General features: G+C 37.2%; 1 protein-coding gene across 1 annotated transcript in view; it reads right to left on the bottom strand.

Annotated features, from left to right (window-relative positions):
• Positions 1-547: 547 nt before the first annotated feature.
• The window catches only part of antxr1c (ANTXR cell adhesion molecule 1c), a 71233-nt gene continuing 53530 nt past the window's right edge, over positions 548-18250 (bottom strand). Inside the window, exons 17-18 of the mRNA XM_062054949.1 lie at positions 16088-16168; positions 548-2984 (exon numbers count right to left, since the gene is read on the bottom strand). Coding sequence (XP_061910933.1) covers positions 2736-2984; positions 16088-16168 — 330 coding nt within the window. The 3' untranslated portion in view covers positions 548-2735. The remainder of the gene's footprint in view (positions 2985-16087; positions 16169-18250) is intronic.

Genomic DNA, 18250 nt, shown 5'->3' with positions numbered 1-18250 from the left:
TGTGTCCAGTAAGTTCATATTTTATTCAAACATCATCAAATGCAGAAAGATAAACAATGCACTGAGGTGATAAAAAACTGGTAGGCCTTGTTTGAGTGTCAAGCTGTTTCTAGACTGCGCACAGTGTCTATGTCGGTGCTTGTCGATATTCAAGTACTCGCCTCTATTTCTCTTGGCAAGGCTGTAATAAATTAGATGCTCTGTGAACTGCCCTGCAGTTGCAATGTGACCGCTGAGGATACAACTGTAGACATAACATTTAAACGTATAAAATATCAGAATTGTGTCAAAATATTAGAAAAACAAACAAACAAATAAAACATGAGGAGATATAACCTGATTTATGGCAGCTTTGAAGTCATGACTTTTCCATTCCATGCATGCTAACAAAAAACATCCAGCCGTCTATTATGTGCGCAGATACATAACTAAAGACATCCTGCTGTGCTCTAAATCAAATTACGAAATCCAAAGCCTCTAATTAACCATTAAAAAAATGCATCAGGAAAAAAGAATGTAAAAACAAGAACAAAACCCAAACCATCCTAAAAAAACAACTTCTGTACACTTCCCTGTTATTGCATGTTGCAAAACCATGTTGCTTTAAACTAATACTTTTCCTGAAGAACAAATGTGCTGATTTAGCATGTTAGCAAAATTAGCACCAACATTTGTGAGCAAACGATCCAATCAATCCTGCAAAAACTGCTCAGGTTCTAATTACTTTTTACTTGAATTTTCGATGGCAAAGGCATAACTCAGTAGTTGATCAAACAAATCCAAAAATCGTATTGCTTGTGTTGACTTTGGTCTGTAGAGGCTTTTGCTGTCCTGCAACAATCATCCTGTTTAGGTTCCCCTGCATCACCTCGTTCACTTTGTATCAGACTAGACATACACAAAAAAGGTGTAAAAAATAAAAAGTCATCGTTCTAGCGTATTTTTCGGACTATAAGGCGCACTTAAAATCCTTTCATTTTCTCAAAAATGGACAGTTTGCCTTATAACCCGGTGCGCCTAATGTACGGATTAATTCTGGTTGTGCTTACCGACCCTCGAAGCAATTTTATTTAATAAATGGTGTAATTAGTGTGATCAGTGGATGGCAGTCACACAAAAAGTGTGTGTACTGTTAAATAAATGACGCTAGCAAGTACCCGTAAGCAAGCAGCACACGGCGCTCAAAAATCTGTCAATATGTTTTAGTATGACTTTGGTAAGCTACAAAGCCGCACCCCTTGATGGATTGTTGGAGCATTACGGCTACTGTAGTCAGACATACTGTGCTTCAACATACGGGTATTATTATGGTGTGTATAAGGAATCCAAAATGGCACCTATTAGGATATATTATCTGGTGTTTTGTTTTGCAACAAAATGCAAAACCAACTTTTCTTACCTATTGGTACCGGCTGATGTGTATTTGGGAACTGCATAAGTCCCGAAAATGTGCGCGCGTCCGCCATTGTAGTCCGCGTGTTGTCATTAAGCTCCTTCTTTTTCTCTATGTTGTTGTTGTGGGGCATTCATCCTTGATGTTGCCATTTCTACTTTAAAATAGGGTACAGTTCTAACTTGTATTCGTCAATAGACTTGCTATGAAAGATGACGGGGAGAAGACGCTGTCAAAGTAGAGCCACGTACTGTAAATAAGACCGCCCACAAAACGGTGCATCCTGAAGAGACGGCCAGAAAACGACTTGAAGATGGTCTGCTAGTTAACATTTTGACCAAAGAACCACTCAGCATCAAGGGTTGGAATTGGGGGTTAAATCACCAAAAATGATTCCCGGGCGCGGCCACCGCTGCCGCCCACTGCTCCCCTCACCTCCCAGGGGGTGATCAAGGGTGATGGGTCAAATGCAGAGAATAATTTCGCCACACCTAGTGTGTGTGTGACTATCATTGGTACTTTAACTTTAATTACATGTTATGTAGACCACAAGGAAGTCTTTTAAACGTAGAGGAAAAAAAATCATAATATGACCCCTTTAATGTGCCTTTTGTATGAAAATAGACCTCAGTAGACCCGCTTAACGGCAGTGGGCCATTATAATCTGGTGCGCCTTATGGTCCGAAAAAAACCCCAACGTAATTCTGAAGTTTATTTCTAGGGTGGCCAACGGAGGGAAAACTGATCCAAAAATAAAGAAACGCCACAAAACAACGGGAAACATGCACAACAAACACAAACCTGAAAACAACTAGTTAACCTTCATGTTGTTCTTTGAACTTTCAGCAATTCTCATTTGCAGCTGTTTTTGAGGGCTTGAGTGCAATTTAAACATTTTTTTGCTGTTTTTTTCGTGATTGCAGCATTTCCTCATTGCATGTGTTTCATAGTGTTTGTGTGTTTTTGGATCATTTCTGTCAACGGGGTGTTATGTCATTATTTTTTTAAATAGAAAACATGGTCTTTAAGTTCTCAGGAAAGAACGCAAACAAAACTTAACATGTGACTCTCAAATGAGTGCATAGTGTTGAAGGTGTAACACTCCTGGTGTTAGTTGCATAGAAACTGCAAGCATACAAAGTCATTGAAGGCCTCACTGATTATGTTAAGAATCTTTCATCTTGACAGCCGTACGAGAGAGAGCAAAATAAGCCGTAATTGATCAGGTGATGATGATCTTCAGGGAATGGCAGAAGAACCTGCGTCTGGAGGACTGACGTCAGACCGAGGGTCAACAGAGTGGTCAGTCGGCGAATGGGGGCGGGCTTATTACCTGGCTCATTCATGGTCGCAGGCTGGGTGGTGGACGCGACGGCGGTGGACAGGGAAGCCCGGGGGGTGTGCGGGACGGAGGCGGTCCTGGTGGTAGATTGGCCACAGGGGGGGCTTTGGCGGGAGGGCTGGACATTGTAGGGGACTCGGCGCGGTGGTAGTCAGGCACAGGTGGTGAGGGCGTGTGGATTGGGGAGCGAGGCGCCGACTTGGCTGGATTGGAGCCTTCTTTCACTCTTGTGAAGTTGATGCATCGACCCTGAAGTTGAAGAGAAATACATCAGAGAACTGGTTGTGATTTAACATAGGACAGGCGTGTTAAAAGGGGCCATTTTTAAACCGGCACCTCATTTTGGTACCTCAACTTAAGAGTGTTTTGAGATGAGAGCTGTCTCTCAGCTAATTGTCTAATTGGCTCATCACAATTATGGCTGCCCTCAGAGGGCTCCATATAACAGCTTTTAATATATGCTGCTCAGTGGCCTTGTGGTTAGAGTGTCCGCCCTGGGGCTGGAAGGTTGTGAGTTCAAACCCTGGCCGAGTCATACCAAAGACTATAAAAATGGGACCCATTGCCTCCCTGCTTGGCACTCAGCATCAATGGTTGGAATTCAGGGTTAAATCACCAAATGATTCCCGAGCTTGGCCACCGCTGCTGCTCACTGCTCCCCTCTCCTCCCAGGGTGTGAACAAGGGGATGGGTCAAACGCAGAGGATAATTTCACCACACCTAGTGTGTGTTTGACTATTGTTGGGACTTTAACTTTAATTTGCCTCTACTTTTGATTATTTTATATACTTTTTTTTTTTTACGTAGACTATTATAAAAAAAACCCTGCAGATTATACAGTAAAAAACTGGCAATGAAGTTACCAGAATTGAACTGTAAAATATACACTGTTTTTACAACATATTACGGTAAATGGGAAAAAGTCAGAATTTTACTGTAAAATGTATAGGTTTTTTTAACATCATATTACTGGAAATGGAAGAACAGTACCACGTTAATATGTTGTCAAAAAAAGTATACATTTTACAGTAAAATGTGTTTAATTTCGGCAACTGGTATCGTTTTTCCATTTACAGTAATACACCGTAAAAACAACCATAGATTTTACAGTAAGAAAACTGTCAGCTCAGTTGACAGAATTTTACCGTAAAAACTTTCCTAGGGTTTTTTTTCAATTAAGAGTAATATGCTGTAAAATCACAGTACATTTTACAGTAAAATTATTTTTACAGCGTACAATTTAATGGATAACTTGCTCTGAAATCATAAGTCAAGCAGATATTTGAGAATCTATTTTTAATTTGAAAAAAAATGTTTTGAAAATATAATAATATAATATTTGTTGGAATATTGGATAATATTAGAGTTTAAAAGGTATATATAATTTCATGTAATACACATATTTGTGTCTGTCAAAATGGAAAGAAGGAATACTATTAGTAAGAGGAGATAAGGTAATTTATTGAGACATACCATTTCCAGGCGTTCGCGGCCCACATAAAATGATGTGGCGGACCAGATCTGGCCCCTGGGCCTTGAGTTTGACACCTGTGCTTTGAGTGGTACCTCAACTTAAGAGTTTCTTGAGATAAGAGCTGTGGTTGTTATGCTTTAAGTAGCAAACAAACATTTCAGTTGCAAACTGTAAGATCCGACCACAACATCTGGTCTTACTTGCTAGCATTAGCATATTGCTAGATATCAACATATGTTTGTTTTCCAAACACGGGTAGGAAGAAAGTGGGTTTAAAGGGTAGTGCTGTGAAGAAGTGGATGATTAAAAAAATACATCATCAAAAACATGACCGAGTGTGTCGGCAACTTTATTGACAATGGGAGCGTATCACTGATAGTCTGCACCATACTGAAGCAAAATGAGTCAAACCTCGGCCAATAACGTTAAGATGGTAGCTAAACAAAGTGGCAGCCGACACAAAAACACAGACAAAATATTCTCTCTATCGATTGTCTGTCTTTACAGCGCAGTCTCCTTTTTCACAGCCATTTGTGCATAAATGTGCTAGTTTGCACCCAGATTTTAGGCCAAACAAAACCCATGCAAAAAAGCGGCTACGGAACAGTTTTAATCTTGATAAATCACATTGTGAATGCTAAATGTTTATATTTGCATCTCCTCCACACGGTATTGTGGGCATTCTGATAATCAGCATATATTCTGCATGACCATGAAGACAGACACACTTAATTGATTGCACTCCTTATTCTGCTCACTTAAGAGACACAATCCTCTGCACACGAGCTTATAAGTTCAGCTTTGTTTCATTGTTCCTTATGTTAAACTTTGGCTCATAGTTTCTAATTGAGTCTTTGTTTATTCTCTATAATTTGTCTCATTTGGGATTTGCTTTTTCATTGTCTATAATTGCCATTTCGTGCCTTCGAATTTGTGACTTACTTGACTTTTTACTTTTTTTGTTCTATTGAACTGCTTGTCTGAGTCCATCAGTTAAGTTGCATTAAGGACACACACAAGCATACTTTAAGGGTATACAGGTATAGACACAGGTGTCCAATCAGAAGTACATATGGGCAGAGGTGGCGGCAGTGACATTAGTCTAACTTTGTGTGTGTGTGTGTGTGTGTGTGTGTGTGTGTGTGTGTGTGTGTGTGTGTGTGTGTGTGTGTGTATTTTTTTATGCCTGTGTGAGAGCATGTCTAGCCAGCTGGTGCTCCAGATGACTCTTAAATCCTGACTTTGGCACCCTAGCTCCAAAGGATTCTGGCAAGTAGTCATTTACCAGAGTACAATGTTTAAAAATTCTCCATAGGAGAACAGAATTGCAATGAATGTAAAGTGTATAGTATGAAAAAAAAAACAGTCTCTCTAGAGCACAGGTGTCAAACTCAAGGCCCAGGGGCCAAATCTGGCCCGCCACATGATTTTATGTGGCCTGCGAAAGCCTGGAAATAATATGTGTTAATAAAATGCTTAATCTTTTCTTACTAAATATATTTGTTCTTTCCCTTTTGACATTAAAAATCATGTACTGCATGCAACTGCATATCTTTTAAAATTCAATACTCTCAAAATCAAAATATTATATTATCATGTATTCCCAAAATATGTTTTGTTAAAATAAAGATAAATACCATACTCATATATCTGCTTGACTTATGATTTCAAAACAAATGATCAATCAAATTGTAGACTGTAAAATTGACAATAGATTTTACGATTAAATTCCGCCGACTGAGGTTTTTACCGTAAAATCAACTTTGGTACTGTTTTTTCCACAAACAGTAAGACACTAAAACATTAAAAAACAACAAAAAAAATACATTAAAACAACAAGATTTTATGGTAAAAAAAACAAATTGGCAGCAGTGTTGCTTGAATTTTACCGCTAAAGACAGTGGTATTGTTTCTCCATTCCATTCCATTTATTCCATTCTTTTATATTCTGTTAAAAAAACACTGCTTTTACTGTAAAATTCTGGTGACTAAGCTGCCAGTTTTTAAAATAAAATTTAAATACTTTTTTTGCAGCTTATGTAAATAAATATATTGTTAATGTATTATATATATATACATGTATATTCATATATTACTCATTGTTAAAAGCGGCCCTCTGAGGGCAACCATAACTGCGATGTGGCCCTCAATGAAAAACCAGTTTGAAACCCCTGCTCTAGAGTCTCATCAATGTCATAGAATTAAGCGTGTTGTGTGCTATTACCTCCTTTTTAGACAGCTAAATTCCCCCATGAGGAGGCTTATGTTAAGTGAATAAATTGTTTGTAAGAACTAGTCAGTAATTTTGACTGTGTGTGTTTCTTTTGTGAGCAAGCAACTCAAGCTCATGCGCGCTGACGTCAATATAAATGATGTGGTTTGGAGCAGAGGTTACTGGGTTCGTTGCAGGGAGAGCGGAAAGGACTGTGTGCCTCATTTGATATCTGCATTTTTCATAAATCTTTAAGAACTCCAGTCATGCAAATTAGCCGACCATAAACCACTAATTATAAACAGCTTCTTACTGCACAGTGCATCTCCTCCTTCACAGCTAAGTGGCCTATTGAGAGACTTTAAATGACAACTTATTGCCCTCGTATTTGAATAAACTATTTGAGAATTATTCATGTACTTTGGACTTGATAAGTTACATGACAACATCTACAGAAACTGACAATATAAGAAAATATGTACACCTTTTGCTGCCATACCAGCTTCTGTTCTTCAAGAAACTGGGGGTTCTCGTATCGACGGTACCTGATATCAGTGTTGGATCGATACTAACATAATAAGATCTATAGTTTTTGGTGTTCTTCTGTTTAGTTTCAGAAATATCTGTGTTTTTGACGGTTTCATATTGTTACATTACTGATATTTAAATACATTTCTGTATTGTTTACAAACTCAGGGAATAAGTTTTAGACACAGAAGTGCTTTGGGAAAAAACTAAATAATTTACTGTGTTAATTTACTTTATTATGTTGCTCAAATAATTGTATGTAACAACAAAAGAAAAACAACATTTTGTTGGTATTGTTACAAACATATATATATATATATATATATATATATATATATATATATATATATATATATATATATATATATATATATATATATATATATATATATATATATATATATATATATATATATATATATGTATATATATATATAAATATATATATATATATATATATATATATATATATATATATATATATATATATATATATATATATATATATATATATATATGTATATATATATATATATATATATATATATATATATATATATATATATATATATATATATATATATATATATATATATATATATATATATATATATATATATATATATATATATATATATATATGTGTGTGTCGATGTCACGATCCATGGCTTGTCTGCTGATGGCATCATGTAGCATCAAAAATAAAAGGTGTCCTCTTTTTTTTTGTTCAAATATTGCGATGTGGAACATGCTCAATCCACACAGAAATTCAACTTCCTTATTGATGATAAAATGAACTGGAAATCTCATGTAAAAAATACACAACATAAAGTAGCAAGAAACACGTCAATAATGAATAAAGCAAAACATGTTCTAGACCAAAAATGACTTCATATTCTCTACTGCTCCCTAGTGTTACTGTATCTGAGTTATTGTGCAGAAATATGGGGAAATAACAACACAAGTACACTTCATTCATTAACCATGTTACAAAAAAGATCAGTTAGAATAATACATAATGTTGGATATAGAGAACATACAAAGCCTTTATTTATTGAATCGAAAATACTGGCATTCCACGACAAAGTGAATTTGCAAACAACTAAAATTATACAGAAAGCACACTACAATCTGCTACCCAATAATATACAATAATTCTTCTCAACAAAAGAGGATAAATATCATTTTAGAGAAAAATTTAATTTAAAACTTTTGTATGCACGTACAACACTTAAGACCTTCAGTATATCAGTAAGTGGAATTAAATTATGGAATGGATTAAGCAAATAAATCATACAATGTACTAATGTCATCCACTTCAAGAAACTCTTCAAACTTAAAGTGTTTACAAAGTACAAATAAGAAGAACCATGATAAACATTCTGAATTTATTTCATCCATCCATTCATTTTCTAGATAATCTTATTTATCGCACCATGTGAAATATAACTTACTTCAGTAATTATTATTTATTTAAATATTTGTATTGTTATTACTTATGGAGTATATTGTGAATAAATTGAGAACAGGAAGTGAACAAAAGTTTTAGCAACTACTACTGTATGTAAAGGAAAAGGGGTAGGATTAAATAAGTTCTGCTTCTTCATGTTGAATAGAGAAACTGGAAATTGTGATGTAACATGTTGTATGCATGCATGTTCCAAATAAACACAAACTCAACTCAACTCAACTCATCCGACAAGGAAACAGCTCTACTACTTTGTCGCCAAACCCCTCCCAAGACTCTCTCATATCTGACACTATTAAAGAACTGTGATTGGATGTATTCCGAACTTGTCCCACCCATCAACTCGATGAACTGCTGGATGACTTTAGTGGCTTACTAGATTAAATATGATAAGATTTTGGTTATGTCAACATTTTCATTGACACTGGTCTACTGAGGGCTGAGGGGAGGGGTGTGTGTGTTTGAGTGCGCGTATTGTGGAGCGCTGACACTGGCAACCGAGGGACAGCGATGAGGAAAGATGGTACTAGTGCAGGGGTGGGCAATTAATTTTTACCGGGGGCCGCATGAGCTACCCGAGCACTGCTGGAGGGCCACATCGACAATATTTCAATTAAATTTTGCTCAATATTATTTTTTATATATACCGTAAGATAAATAATAATAATAATAATAATAATAGTAATACTTCAACATAGTGTGTGTAACAGCATTCAATGACTAATATATATAAATTAACATAATAATAAATGACAGTAAAATAAGCACACGTATGACTGAGGAGTCATAGTGTAACTTTGTGTGGTGTTTGAGTTGTCCGACTTTTTGTGTGGCCATAAACGCACCAGTGGTTTAGTGCCATGCGTGTTGGTGACAGATGACAAGTTGGTTTTGGCCTGGTTTGTACGGCAGAAAATGACTAGTTTTTCGAGATAGAATTGTTTTACTCATGTTTTTGGTGTGGTTATGTCCGAATATAAACAGTTTTGTTCAATAAAGTGATCGATATAATTCCTGTCCTCGAAGCATCTCGATAGACGTTACAATAATTGAACGGTGTTCAATTGAACGGTGTTGACGAACACCATTAGGGCCGCTTGTTGTCACTGTCACTCAAAGTTGCATTGCAAAATTACATAGAATAAATATGTTTATTTTGTTTATAATTCAGATGGGATTTGATTTGGTGCGCGGCATATATTTGCTGCGCGCAGCGGACGCTTGAGCAGTGCACAATTGCGCAGGCACGCACCTTAGGTGAGGGGACGTTGCTTTGCAGTTCATGTGTTGTTGAAAACACGGCATTCCTCATCAACTTTTCTCTTTTTGGCGTCTCGGGTGTAAACCGTGCATCACTTGTCGCTGCATGTGCACCTTCACTCGCAGGTTACACACGGACACACGCCCATAAATAATACTTTTCAAAATAAAAGCAGCACAGTTGTATTGGGCGCAGGACATAGATGTTTTTTCAACTTTATTTTGTAATTGCAGTTGTTCACATTCACTCACAATCACGCATACGTCCACACGGAAGTAATACAAATAACGATTTTCAAAACAAAAGCAGCACCGTTGTATTGCACACTCGACATAGATACTTTTTAAAATTGATTTTGTAATTTATAATTGGCCTCACGCGGGCCGGACAGGGACGCACAAAGGGCCGGATGCGGCCCGCGGGCCGCAGAATGCCCAGGTCTGTAAACTAGTGTATCGTGTCCTTTTTTCAGCGGATTTATCAGTTACTGCCAGTCATTTTATCATCCCCTCTCTTGCTTGTGCTTCATTCAACCAAACTGTAGTAAGGTGCCACTTCACATTCTCAGTAACGACAACGGCAATGGGAATAATAATTAAATAGATTACTCGTTACTGAAAAAAATAACGGTGTTATACTCTAACATCGTTAATATCAACACTGCTAGTGCTTGCATTGGATTGGTGAAACAGAGTCATGTGATAGTGCCCGCTCTCTGACAATCCCAAACATTTTTTGTTTGCAAGCAGTAATCAATAAATTACCAATCATCTCTCGCAACAACGCGCTTCAAAGATTGCGGCTTCACTATATCGCGTATTATGTGTTGTTTAAGCTTGTTCTCAGTGGCATGTCTCGGGGGTGGCACGCGCCACTCTGAGAATCCGACAGGCTACCCCAAGTGTCACTTCACTCAGAGGTGGAACGATTTGAAGCATACAAACCCGTGTCCTGCAGGTGGTGGTAGTGTGCTTAATCCAGTGATGTGCGAGGTTTTGAGGCGTGTGTCGGGTAATAGAGGGGGCCTTTCCGCGAAGCGTGTATCGAGGCTTGCTTCACGTAGAGGAAGAGCCGGAAATGATGGCGTGTGAAGCCTCGCTGCCCGGCCGTACCACGTGACCGCTTAGGGACGCGAGGAGAGATTCGACAACTCATGCTCCGAAGCTCCATTGAAAATGTGGGCTTTTGAGAGTTGCGGTCTGTTTGGAATCTAGATACAGAATAATTATTTTTTTTTAAATGCCGATAGGATAAAAGAATAAATACATTTGACGGAAAACTTAATCCAAGTTTACCTCTCCAAGAGCAGTATGAATAACAAAACATTTAAACATTATATTATTATTATACGTATACAATACAGGCCAAAAGTTTGGACACACCTCTCATTCAATGCGTTTTCTTTATTTTCATGACTATTTACATTGTAGATTGTCACTGAAGGCATCAGAACTATGAATGAACACATGTGGAGTTATGTACTTAACAAAAAAAGGTGAAAATATGTTTTATATTCTAGTTTCTTCAAAATAGCCACCCTTTGCTCTGATTACTTTCTCGCACACTCTTGGCATTCTCTCCATGAGCTTCAAGAGGTAGTCACCTGAAATGGTTTTCACTTCACAGGTGTGCTTGAAGCTCATGGAGAGAATGCCAAGTGTGTGCAAAGCAGTAAGCAGAGCAACGGGTGGCTATTTTGAAGAAACTAGAATATAAAACATGTTTTTAATTATTTCACCTTTTTTTGTTAAGTACATAACTCCACATGTGTTCATTCATACGTTTGATGCCTTCAGTGACAATCTACAATGTAAATAGTCACGAAAATAAAGAAAACTAATTGAATGAGAAGGTGTGTCCAAACTTTTGGTCTGTACTTTATATATAAAAAATATATAAATTTTTCAGACAAAAGGAGAAGTAGTGTGAGTTTATGGAAAAAAAAACCTGTCATTGTTCCAAAATTAATACTGCATGAAAATCAGTGTTATTTTGAATTATTGACCTATTAAAGGATGTAAGTATCTCATCTAAAGTATTCCACTTCGCAACTCATTTAAAAAAAATTATCCATATTTTGTGTTTTTCCTATCATAAAAGTAATTTTTAATACGTTTTTTTTTTTTTTTTTTTTTTTTAACAAAAAAGAGCATATAACATAAAAAAACCTATATATTTATGGATAGGTCTCAAGCTGTTAAAGTGTTGAGAGTTAAAAACATACACTACCGTTCAAAAGTTTGGGGTCACCCAAACAATTTTGTGGAATAGCCTTCATTTCTAAGAACAAGAATAGACTGTCGAGTTTCAGATGAAAGTTCTCTTTTTCTGGCCATTTTGAGCGTTTAATTGACCCCACAAATGTGATGCTCCAGAAACTCAATCTGCTCAAAGGAAGGTCAGTTTTGTAGCTTCTGTAACGAGCTTAACTGTTTTCAGATGTGTGAACATGATTGCACACAGGTTTTCTAATCATCAATTAGCCTTCTGAGCCAATGAGCAAACACATTGTACCATTAGAACACTGGAGTGATAGTTGCTGGAAATGGGCCTCTATACACCTATGTAGATATTGCACCAAAAACCAGACATTTGCAGCTAGAATAGTCATTTACCACATTAGCAATGTATAGATTGTATTTCTTTAAAGTTAAGACTTGTTTAAAGTTATCTTCATTGAAAAGTACAGTGCTTTTCCTTCAAAAATAAGGACATTTCAATGTGACCCCAAACTTTTGAACGGTAGTGTATATATATATGACTTACTTATAACACTTTTTTAATCTTGTCTGTTTTTCGTCGCTTAGGAGGCTTAACGTAGTTTAGAATTAAATAGACTCATGGGTTAAGTAAACACAGCGCGTTACTACCCACCTCTTCTCAAACCTTAGAATAGCAAGTAAATGGACCTTTTAATCAATGAAGCAATTCTTTGTGGACATTTTTAAGATTAGTTTTTGAGAAACTCTACTCTAGTGTTTGCAGTCTGGAAAAAAAACGTTTACTCATTCTGTCTTCCTTCCGTCTGTCTGTCTGGCTCATTGTCACACACTTCTATAGACACATCAACACCTGCTTCACATTACAGGCCTGAAATGTGCTCTAGAACTTGCACGAGGGCCGGCTCACTCTAATCCTTGTACTTTGATACCTGGGATACTTACTGCTTTATTTCCAAATCTCAGAAATCCACAGATAAGAGTTGAGAGGTAATACGTGTAGATTATTGCAAGTTTTTATACTATCATTTGTTTTTCATCCTCTAATCTTAATCTCTCCCTTTCAGCCATGAGGCCTTGGTCCAAACACCAGTTAAAATCATGCCTTTCTTGCAGAAAAGGTTCCAATAATTCTTTTAACAGGAATTCCTTGCTTAAGAGTGTTTTCTTGGCATAGCAAAGGAGTACAGCCCTTTCTGCCCTCAAGAGACTAAATTTCGCCCTGATTCTGCGTCTTCACCAGCGCAACCTGGAGAATTATGGAGTCAATTTTCGTCACCTTTGTGTCTCTCCTGCCCAGCGAGGCCAACTTTCGTTGGTTCTCCATGACGCAATTCTCATCGCTAAGAAGAAATCATGCCTTTTTCCACTGAAGCAATATGCGGTTTGTGATGAAGCCTCAGAAATATCTCCAGGCCAGCTCATTTCCAGGCAGTGGAATGTTGTATGTTCACCATGAGTGGAAACAAGCATCTTTTAATGTAATCTTTCAATTTAAATAAGTGTTACCTGAGCTTTATTTGGAAAATACACTTGCCAAAACGCACAATCTAGGCTTGTTTTGTTGCCGTGTAATGCATGTTCTTGACGTACCAATTGCTGTGTCATCAATCCTGTACATAATATTACACTAACTGCACTATAAATCAATCTAAACGTACCTTCATAAAGTTCATACAGTATTATACAAAATAATATGCAGGCTTAGGTAGGTAGTACATGCTACATTTACACCCTTATATTTACTTAAGAGTATTAGAGTATCAGTAGAATGGAAAAACAAGTTGTCCTTTTATCAAAGCTATTATTATATACTGTATATCTTATTTATGACACCAAAATACTTACCAAGTTTGCGAGTAAATAAATATGATCAAAATAGTATCAATCTCACAGAGATTCCCGAGCCATTTCGAGACATAACAAGCAAGCCAATCACAAGATCCGCGACATAGCATTAGAAACCACAGATTCCTTCCCCATCAACAACAATGCTAATCAAGCAGACTTTGTGAGAGCCAACAACGATTACTTTTGGAAACAATTATGATGCAGAACCTTAGATTTTCGAGCTCGAACACAAGGAGGATGAGCAATAAGTTTTAGAAGCCGAGTGCTAAACCGATGCAGCATTATTGTAAAACTATAGCATTAGAGCATTGCTAGGTGCTGAACATACAAACTAAGCATAATAAACCAAACTAAAACAAACACTTACTGTTACACTTACAATGTCCACTCTTACTGGAGTGTCAACAGACGAGATGCTCACATAATCCTGTTTAGATTAAGAATCAATTACAAACAAAAGTTGCCTTTTTTGCCATCTCGGGGGATGTCAAAGTTGACGAGCCTCTCAGTCCATGGCCACATTTGTCTACTACCAGGTGATGCATGAATTATAATATAGAATTTACTTTTACTAAGTTTGAGGCAAAGCAGAAGCGTGTCAACAATAGCAGCGTATGCTACCATTAACTCACTGCTATCAATGCGTCGCTAAAATAGGCCGTCTGCGTTAGCGTTTATAATAACAATATTGCTCATAATTGGTTAATAATCAGATAACATGTAAATAAAATATTGTTCGTGGTTTCTGGATATTTTTTTAGAGGGTTTTATGATAGCAGACCCTTGATCTGTTGACTCAACTGTTAGCTATTTATTTACGATTTTGAACGCATAACAAAAAATATGTGTTTTTGTCTTACATAAAGATTGTGAATGATAAACAGCACAACTATTTCCAATTTTTGCGCATTTCCAGTATGACTGATCTGATGATATGGTCAGAGTGCAGAAGCGTTACCATTATGACGTCATCCGATCTCGAATCTACGGAAATCGCCTAAGATATTCGGAGAGGAATATTCAAAATTACCATCTAAAATTGTGGCATTTCGTGATGTTTAGTATTTTCACATCCTTTGCGGATTGTACATACAATTTGATATGGTTCAATGGATATAATGAAACACAATTAAGCTAATAAAATAAACGTGTTATTCCATATAACTGGTATTTTAAGCAACTTTTTTGAAAAATTGTATTGTCAGAGTCATACTTCATCGTATTTAGTATTTCTATGAAGAAGAAACACTACTTTTACCCCGTTACACTGAGTTTAATTCAGATCGCTACATTTATTTTACGCTATTGATTACTGCGGTAGCGTGGCTCAGTTGGTAGAGTGGCCGTGCCAGCAACCTGAGGGTTCCATGTTCGATTCCTGCTTCCGCTCAAAACGCTTTGAGTCACTAAAGAAAAGCGCTATATAAATATAATTCACTTCACTTCACTTCAATACTGCTTGCGAAGATGTATTGTTCTGGCTTGTGACAAAAACTTGTTCCTGCAGGTGCTATCACAGGACTCTGATTCAACAATCCAACATAAACACCGGTGATGTTTGATTCCATTCTGCCAATCAAACGGAGCCGGCAGTCACATGACCGTACTCAAACTTTCAAAGTGACATATTAGTATGTCGTGAGGCAGTCCACCTCTTCAATCAATGTTTACCTTAAAAAGTAGGAAAAATAACAGCTGTATTTTGCGCTGTCCTCTGTGTCAGTATAGAAATGTCCACACTTCAGCCTACAAGAATTGCGCTTCCAACTAGGAAAGAAAGGTTGCGTTAAATAGTCGATCATTTTTTGTTTAAAGATGCGCGTATGCTAACATTAGCCCTTTAATAATGTCATGCAGACTGTAAAATGTGCATCTATTGTGGTACATGCTGTAGTACTGTATCACTCACTCACTCACTCACTCACTCACTCACTCACTCACTCACTCACTCACTCACTCACTCACTCACTCACTCACTCACTCACTCACTCACTCACTCACACACTACAGCTGTAGTGCAATCAGAAATTACAGGCTTTTTTGAGTATTTTTTTTCACGGAATACTTTCCATTATGATAACTACTTTTTTTACTTTTACTTGAGTCATATTACTCTATTACCCTTACTTGAGTACTATTTTTGACTACTCTACCTACTTCTGTACGCAAGGTATGCATAAGCACTATATGGATAAATGATTTGGGACAAAGCTCTTATGTCACCTCGAGTGCAAAACCCAACATGAGGAGTGAAGTAGAAAAATACAATGATGGCCAAATGATGGACAATATGATTATGATGGATTATGACGGTAGTTCCATTGTGCATTGCCACTTACATGATCACCGGGCTGGGGTCTCATCAAAGACACTTGGTCATAACCCCGGCGAAACAGTGCCCAGATAGCATCCAGTTTACCCTAAACGAAACAGAGGAGAACAAAATGGAAGTTTAGTAGCTGGACCTGCTTTAAAAAGGATATTTGAGACTGTTTGTATTGAGTCAATCCCAGGCTTTAAATCTATTTGAGATCATGGTTATAGACAACTAGAATAAGGCCTAAAACATCAAAGCAATTATATTTAGTGCCATATGCCTCCTGTTGTTTGCTGAGGCTTTATTAATATTTGTGTTTCGGTAATGAGGTCTCAGGTCCCACGGACCAGAAATTAAAAAAAAGAGGGTGCATAATATTCATAAAGCAAGGACGAGATTGGGTAGCTTTCCAGCCTTCCTGGCTTATAATGTAATGAAACTCAAATATTCCAATATACAATGTTGTCTGCATGGTGGAATGCATTGGTTCATTTTCATATGATTTCACCAAAAACCTGTAAAAAAATATCCTTTTTAAAGAGAGTTGTTGCCGCGCTCAGTTGGGAACGCTACATGCACCAAAGACACCGGCCAGCAATACAATTACAACAAAACGCATGAAGAAGTAACAACTATGTAAGAAAAAATGTGTCTGCAAACATGTGCACTAGCCTAGACCCTGATTACGAGTACAATAGTGACTCAGGATTCAAGTGCCCCAGCTTATGAGGTTTTTGGGATAAAAGCTGTCTCTCGGCTAATTATTATACTGCTGGTTGGCGTGGCAAATGCCACAGTGAACTGTAAGATTGGACCAAAACATCAGGTGTCTGACTCACATTGGCATTAACTTTTGGCTCAAGTGCAACATAACCAGCACTGCTACTCTGCACCATACCGTAGCAGAATGAGTCCAACACTAGCCAAGGGTCAAAATAATCTTCAAACGGCGGACATTTGACCATGAAAATATTGAGAAGCTGCTGATTGTGTGTTTGACGTATATCTGCGATATCTACTTTGAGTAGATATCGTAGAAGTCTACTCTCCAAGGGAAATTGCTTTCACATTACTTCATAAAACTACTGTAGTTGTTAGTAATACATATGAATTGTGTTGTTTTTATACAATATTTATTATCTAAAAGTTTGTTTTCTTTTTTTAAAGGCATGTTAAATGTTAATATTGTGGTGTTGTGTGGAAGCGGCAAGCAAGGATTTAAATGATTTCAATTCATTTTAATGGGTGACTGTTTTATACAGGTTTTCAAAGATACAAGCTGCGTCACAGACGCAATTAAACTCGGATCCTGAGGTACTAGAAATTAAGACAACCCATCGTTCTTGACGGTTTACAAGGTAAATAACTACTTCCTTATATTCCAGTCAATACAGTATTTTTTTTTCTGGCACTGAATGGGTGCATGGTGTCTACTAGAGTTGAGGCCACTATTTGAGGAAATACGTTCATACTATCCTAGCAATAACTGGGACTGTTGCATTTGAAAGAAATCTCTTGAAAATATGCTAAAGCAGAAGTATAATATTTGTGCATATCCTTGTGGCATTCTTAGATGAACAGGGGAAATTTTCTTTCCTTACATAAGTGTGTACAGTCAGCATGCATAGTGACTGGCCTTTTTCCTACCACTGACTGTGAGGAGTGTAGAGTTTCACCATGAATCACAGCAGAACCGGGGCCTGATGTGCTGCCTCATACAAAATACACAGGCTGCACAGTTCCACTAGCAGTGTGTAGAGATAACAGTAAGCACTGCACTACCTAATGAATCGCCAGTGTTGTTACACAGAGCGCTGTTCGCTTGCTTTAACACAATTATAACTGGCGCCTAATCTAATAATGCTGCAGTGTTTGGAGTAGATGTTAGTATATTTCTTTAGATGTGTCAAAGTCTTGTGTTGAGAAAAAAATGCAGCTATAATTATGAAACTTTCGGCCTCTCAGCCTGTCTGATTTCAGTCAAACTGGCTGGCAAGCGCTCAAAAATGCACTGGGGAAAAAGCTGTAACATGGCAGACTTGTAAACTCCAGGGAAGCTGTTATTTTGTTTGTGGAATGTATATAATGTATGTTGAATATCATGGTCATGCAGTTGTATATATAAACACTTAAAATAAGTCAATAAATGGCTACTTGTAGAAAAATACGCTTTCCAGCATAAGGC

Source organism: Entelurus aequoreus, linkage group LG08, assembly GCF_033978785.1.
Source record: "Entelurus aequoreus isolate RoL-2023_Sb linkage group LG08, RoL_Eaeq_v1.1, whole genome shotgun sequence".
In the NCBI taxonomy this organism is placed as follows: Eukaryota; Metazoa; Chordata; class Actinopteri; order Syngnathiformes; family Syngnathidae; genus Entelurus; species Entelurus aequoreus.
Note: the sequence above shows the minus strand (reverse complement) of the source record. Positions and strands in the feature narration are given on the sequence as shown.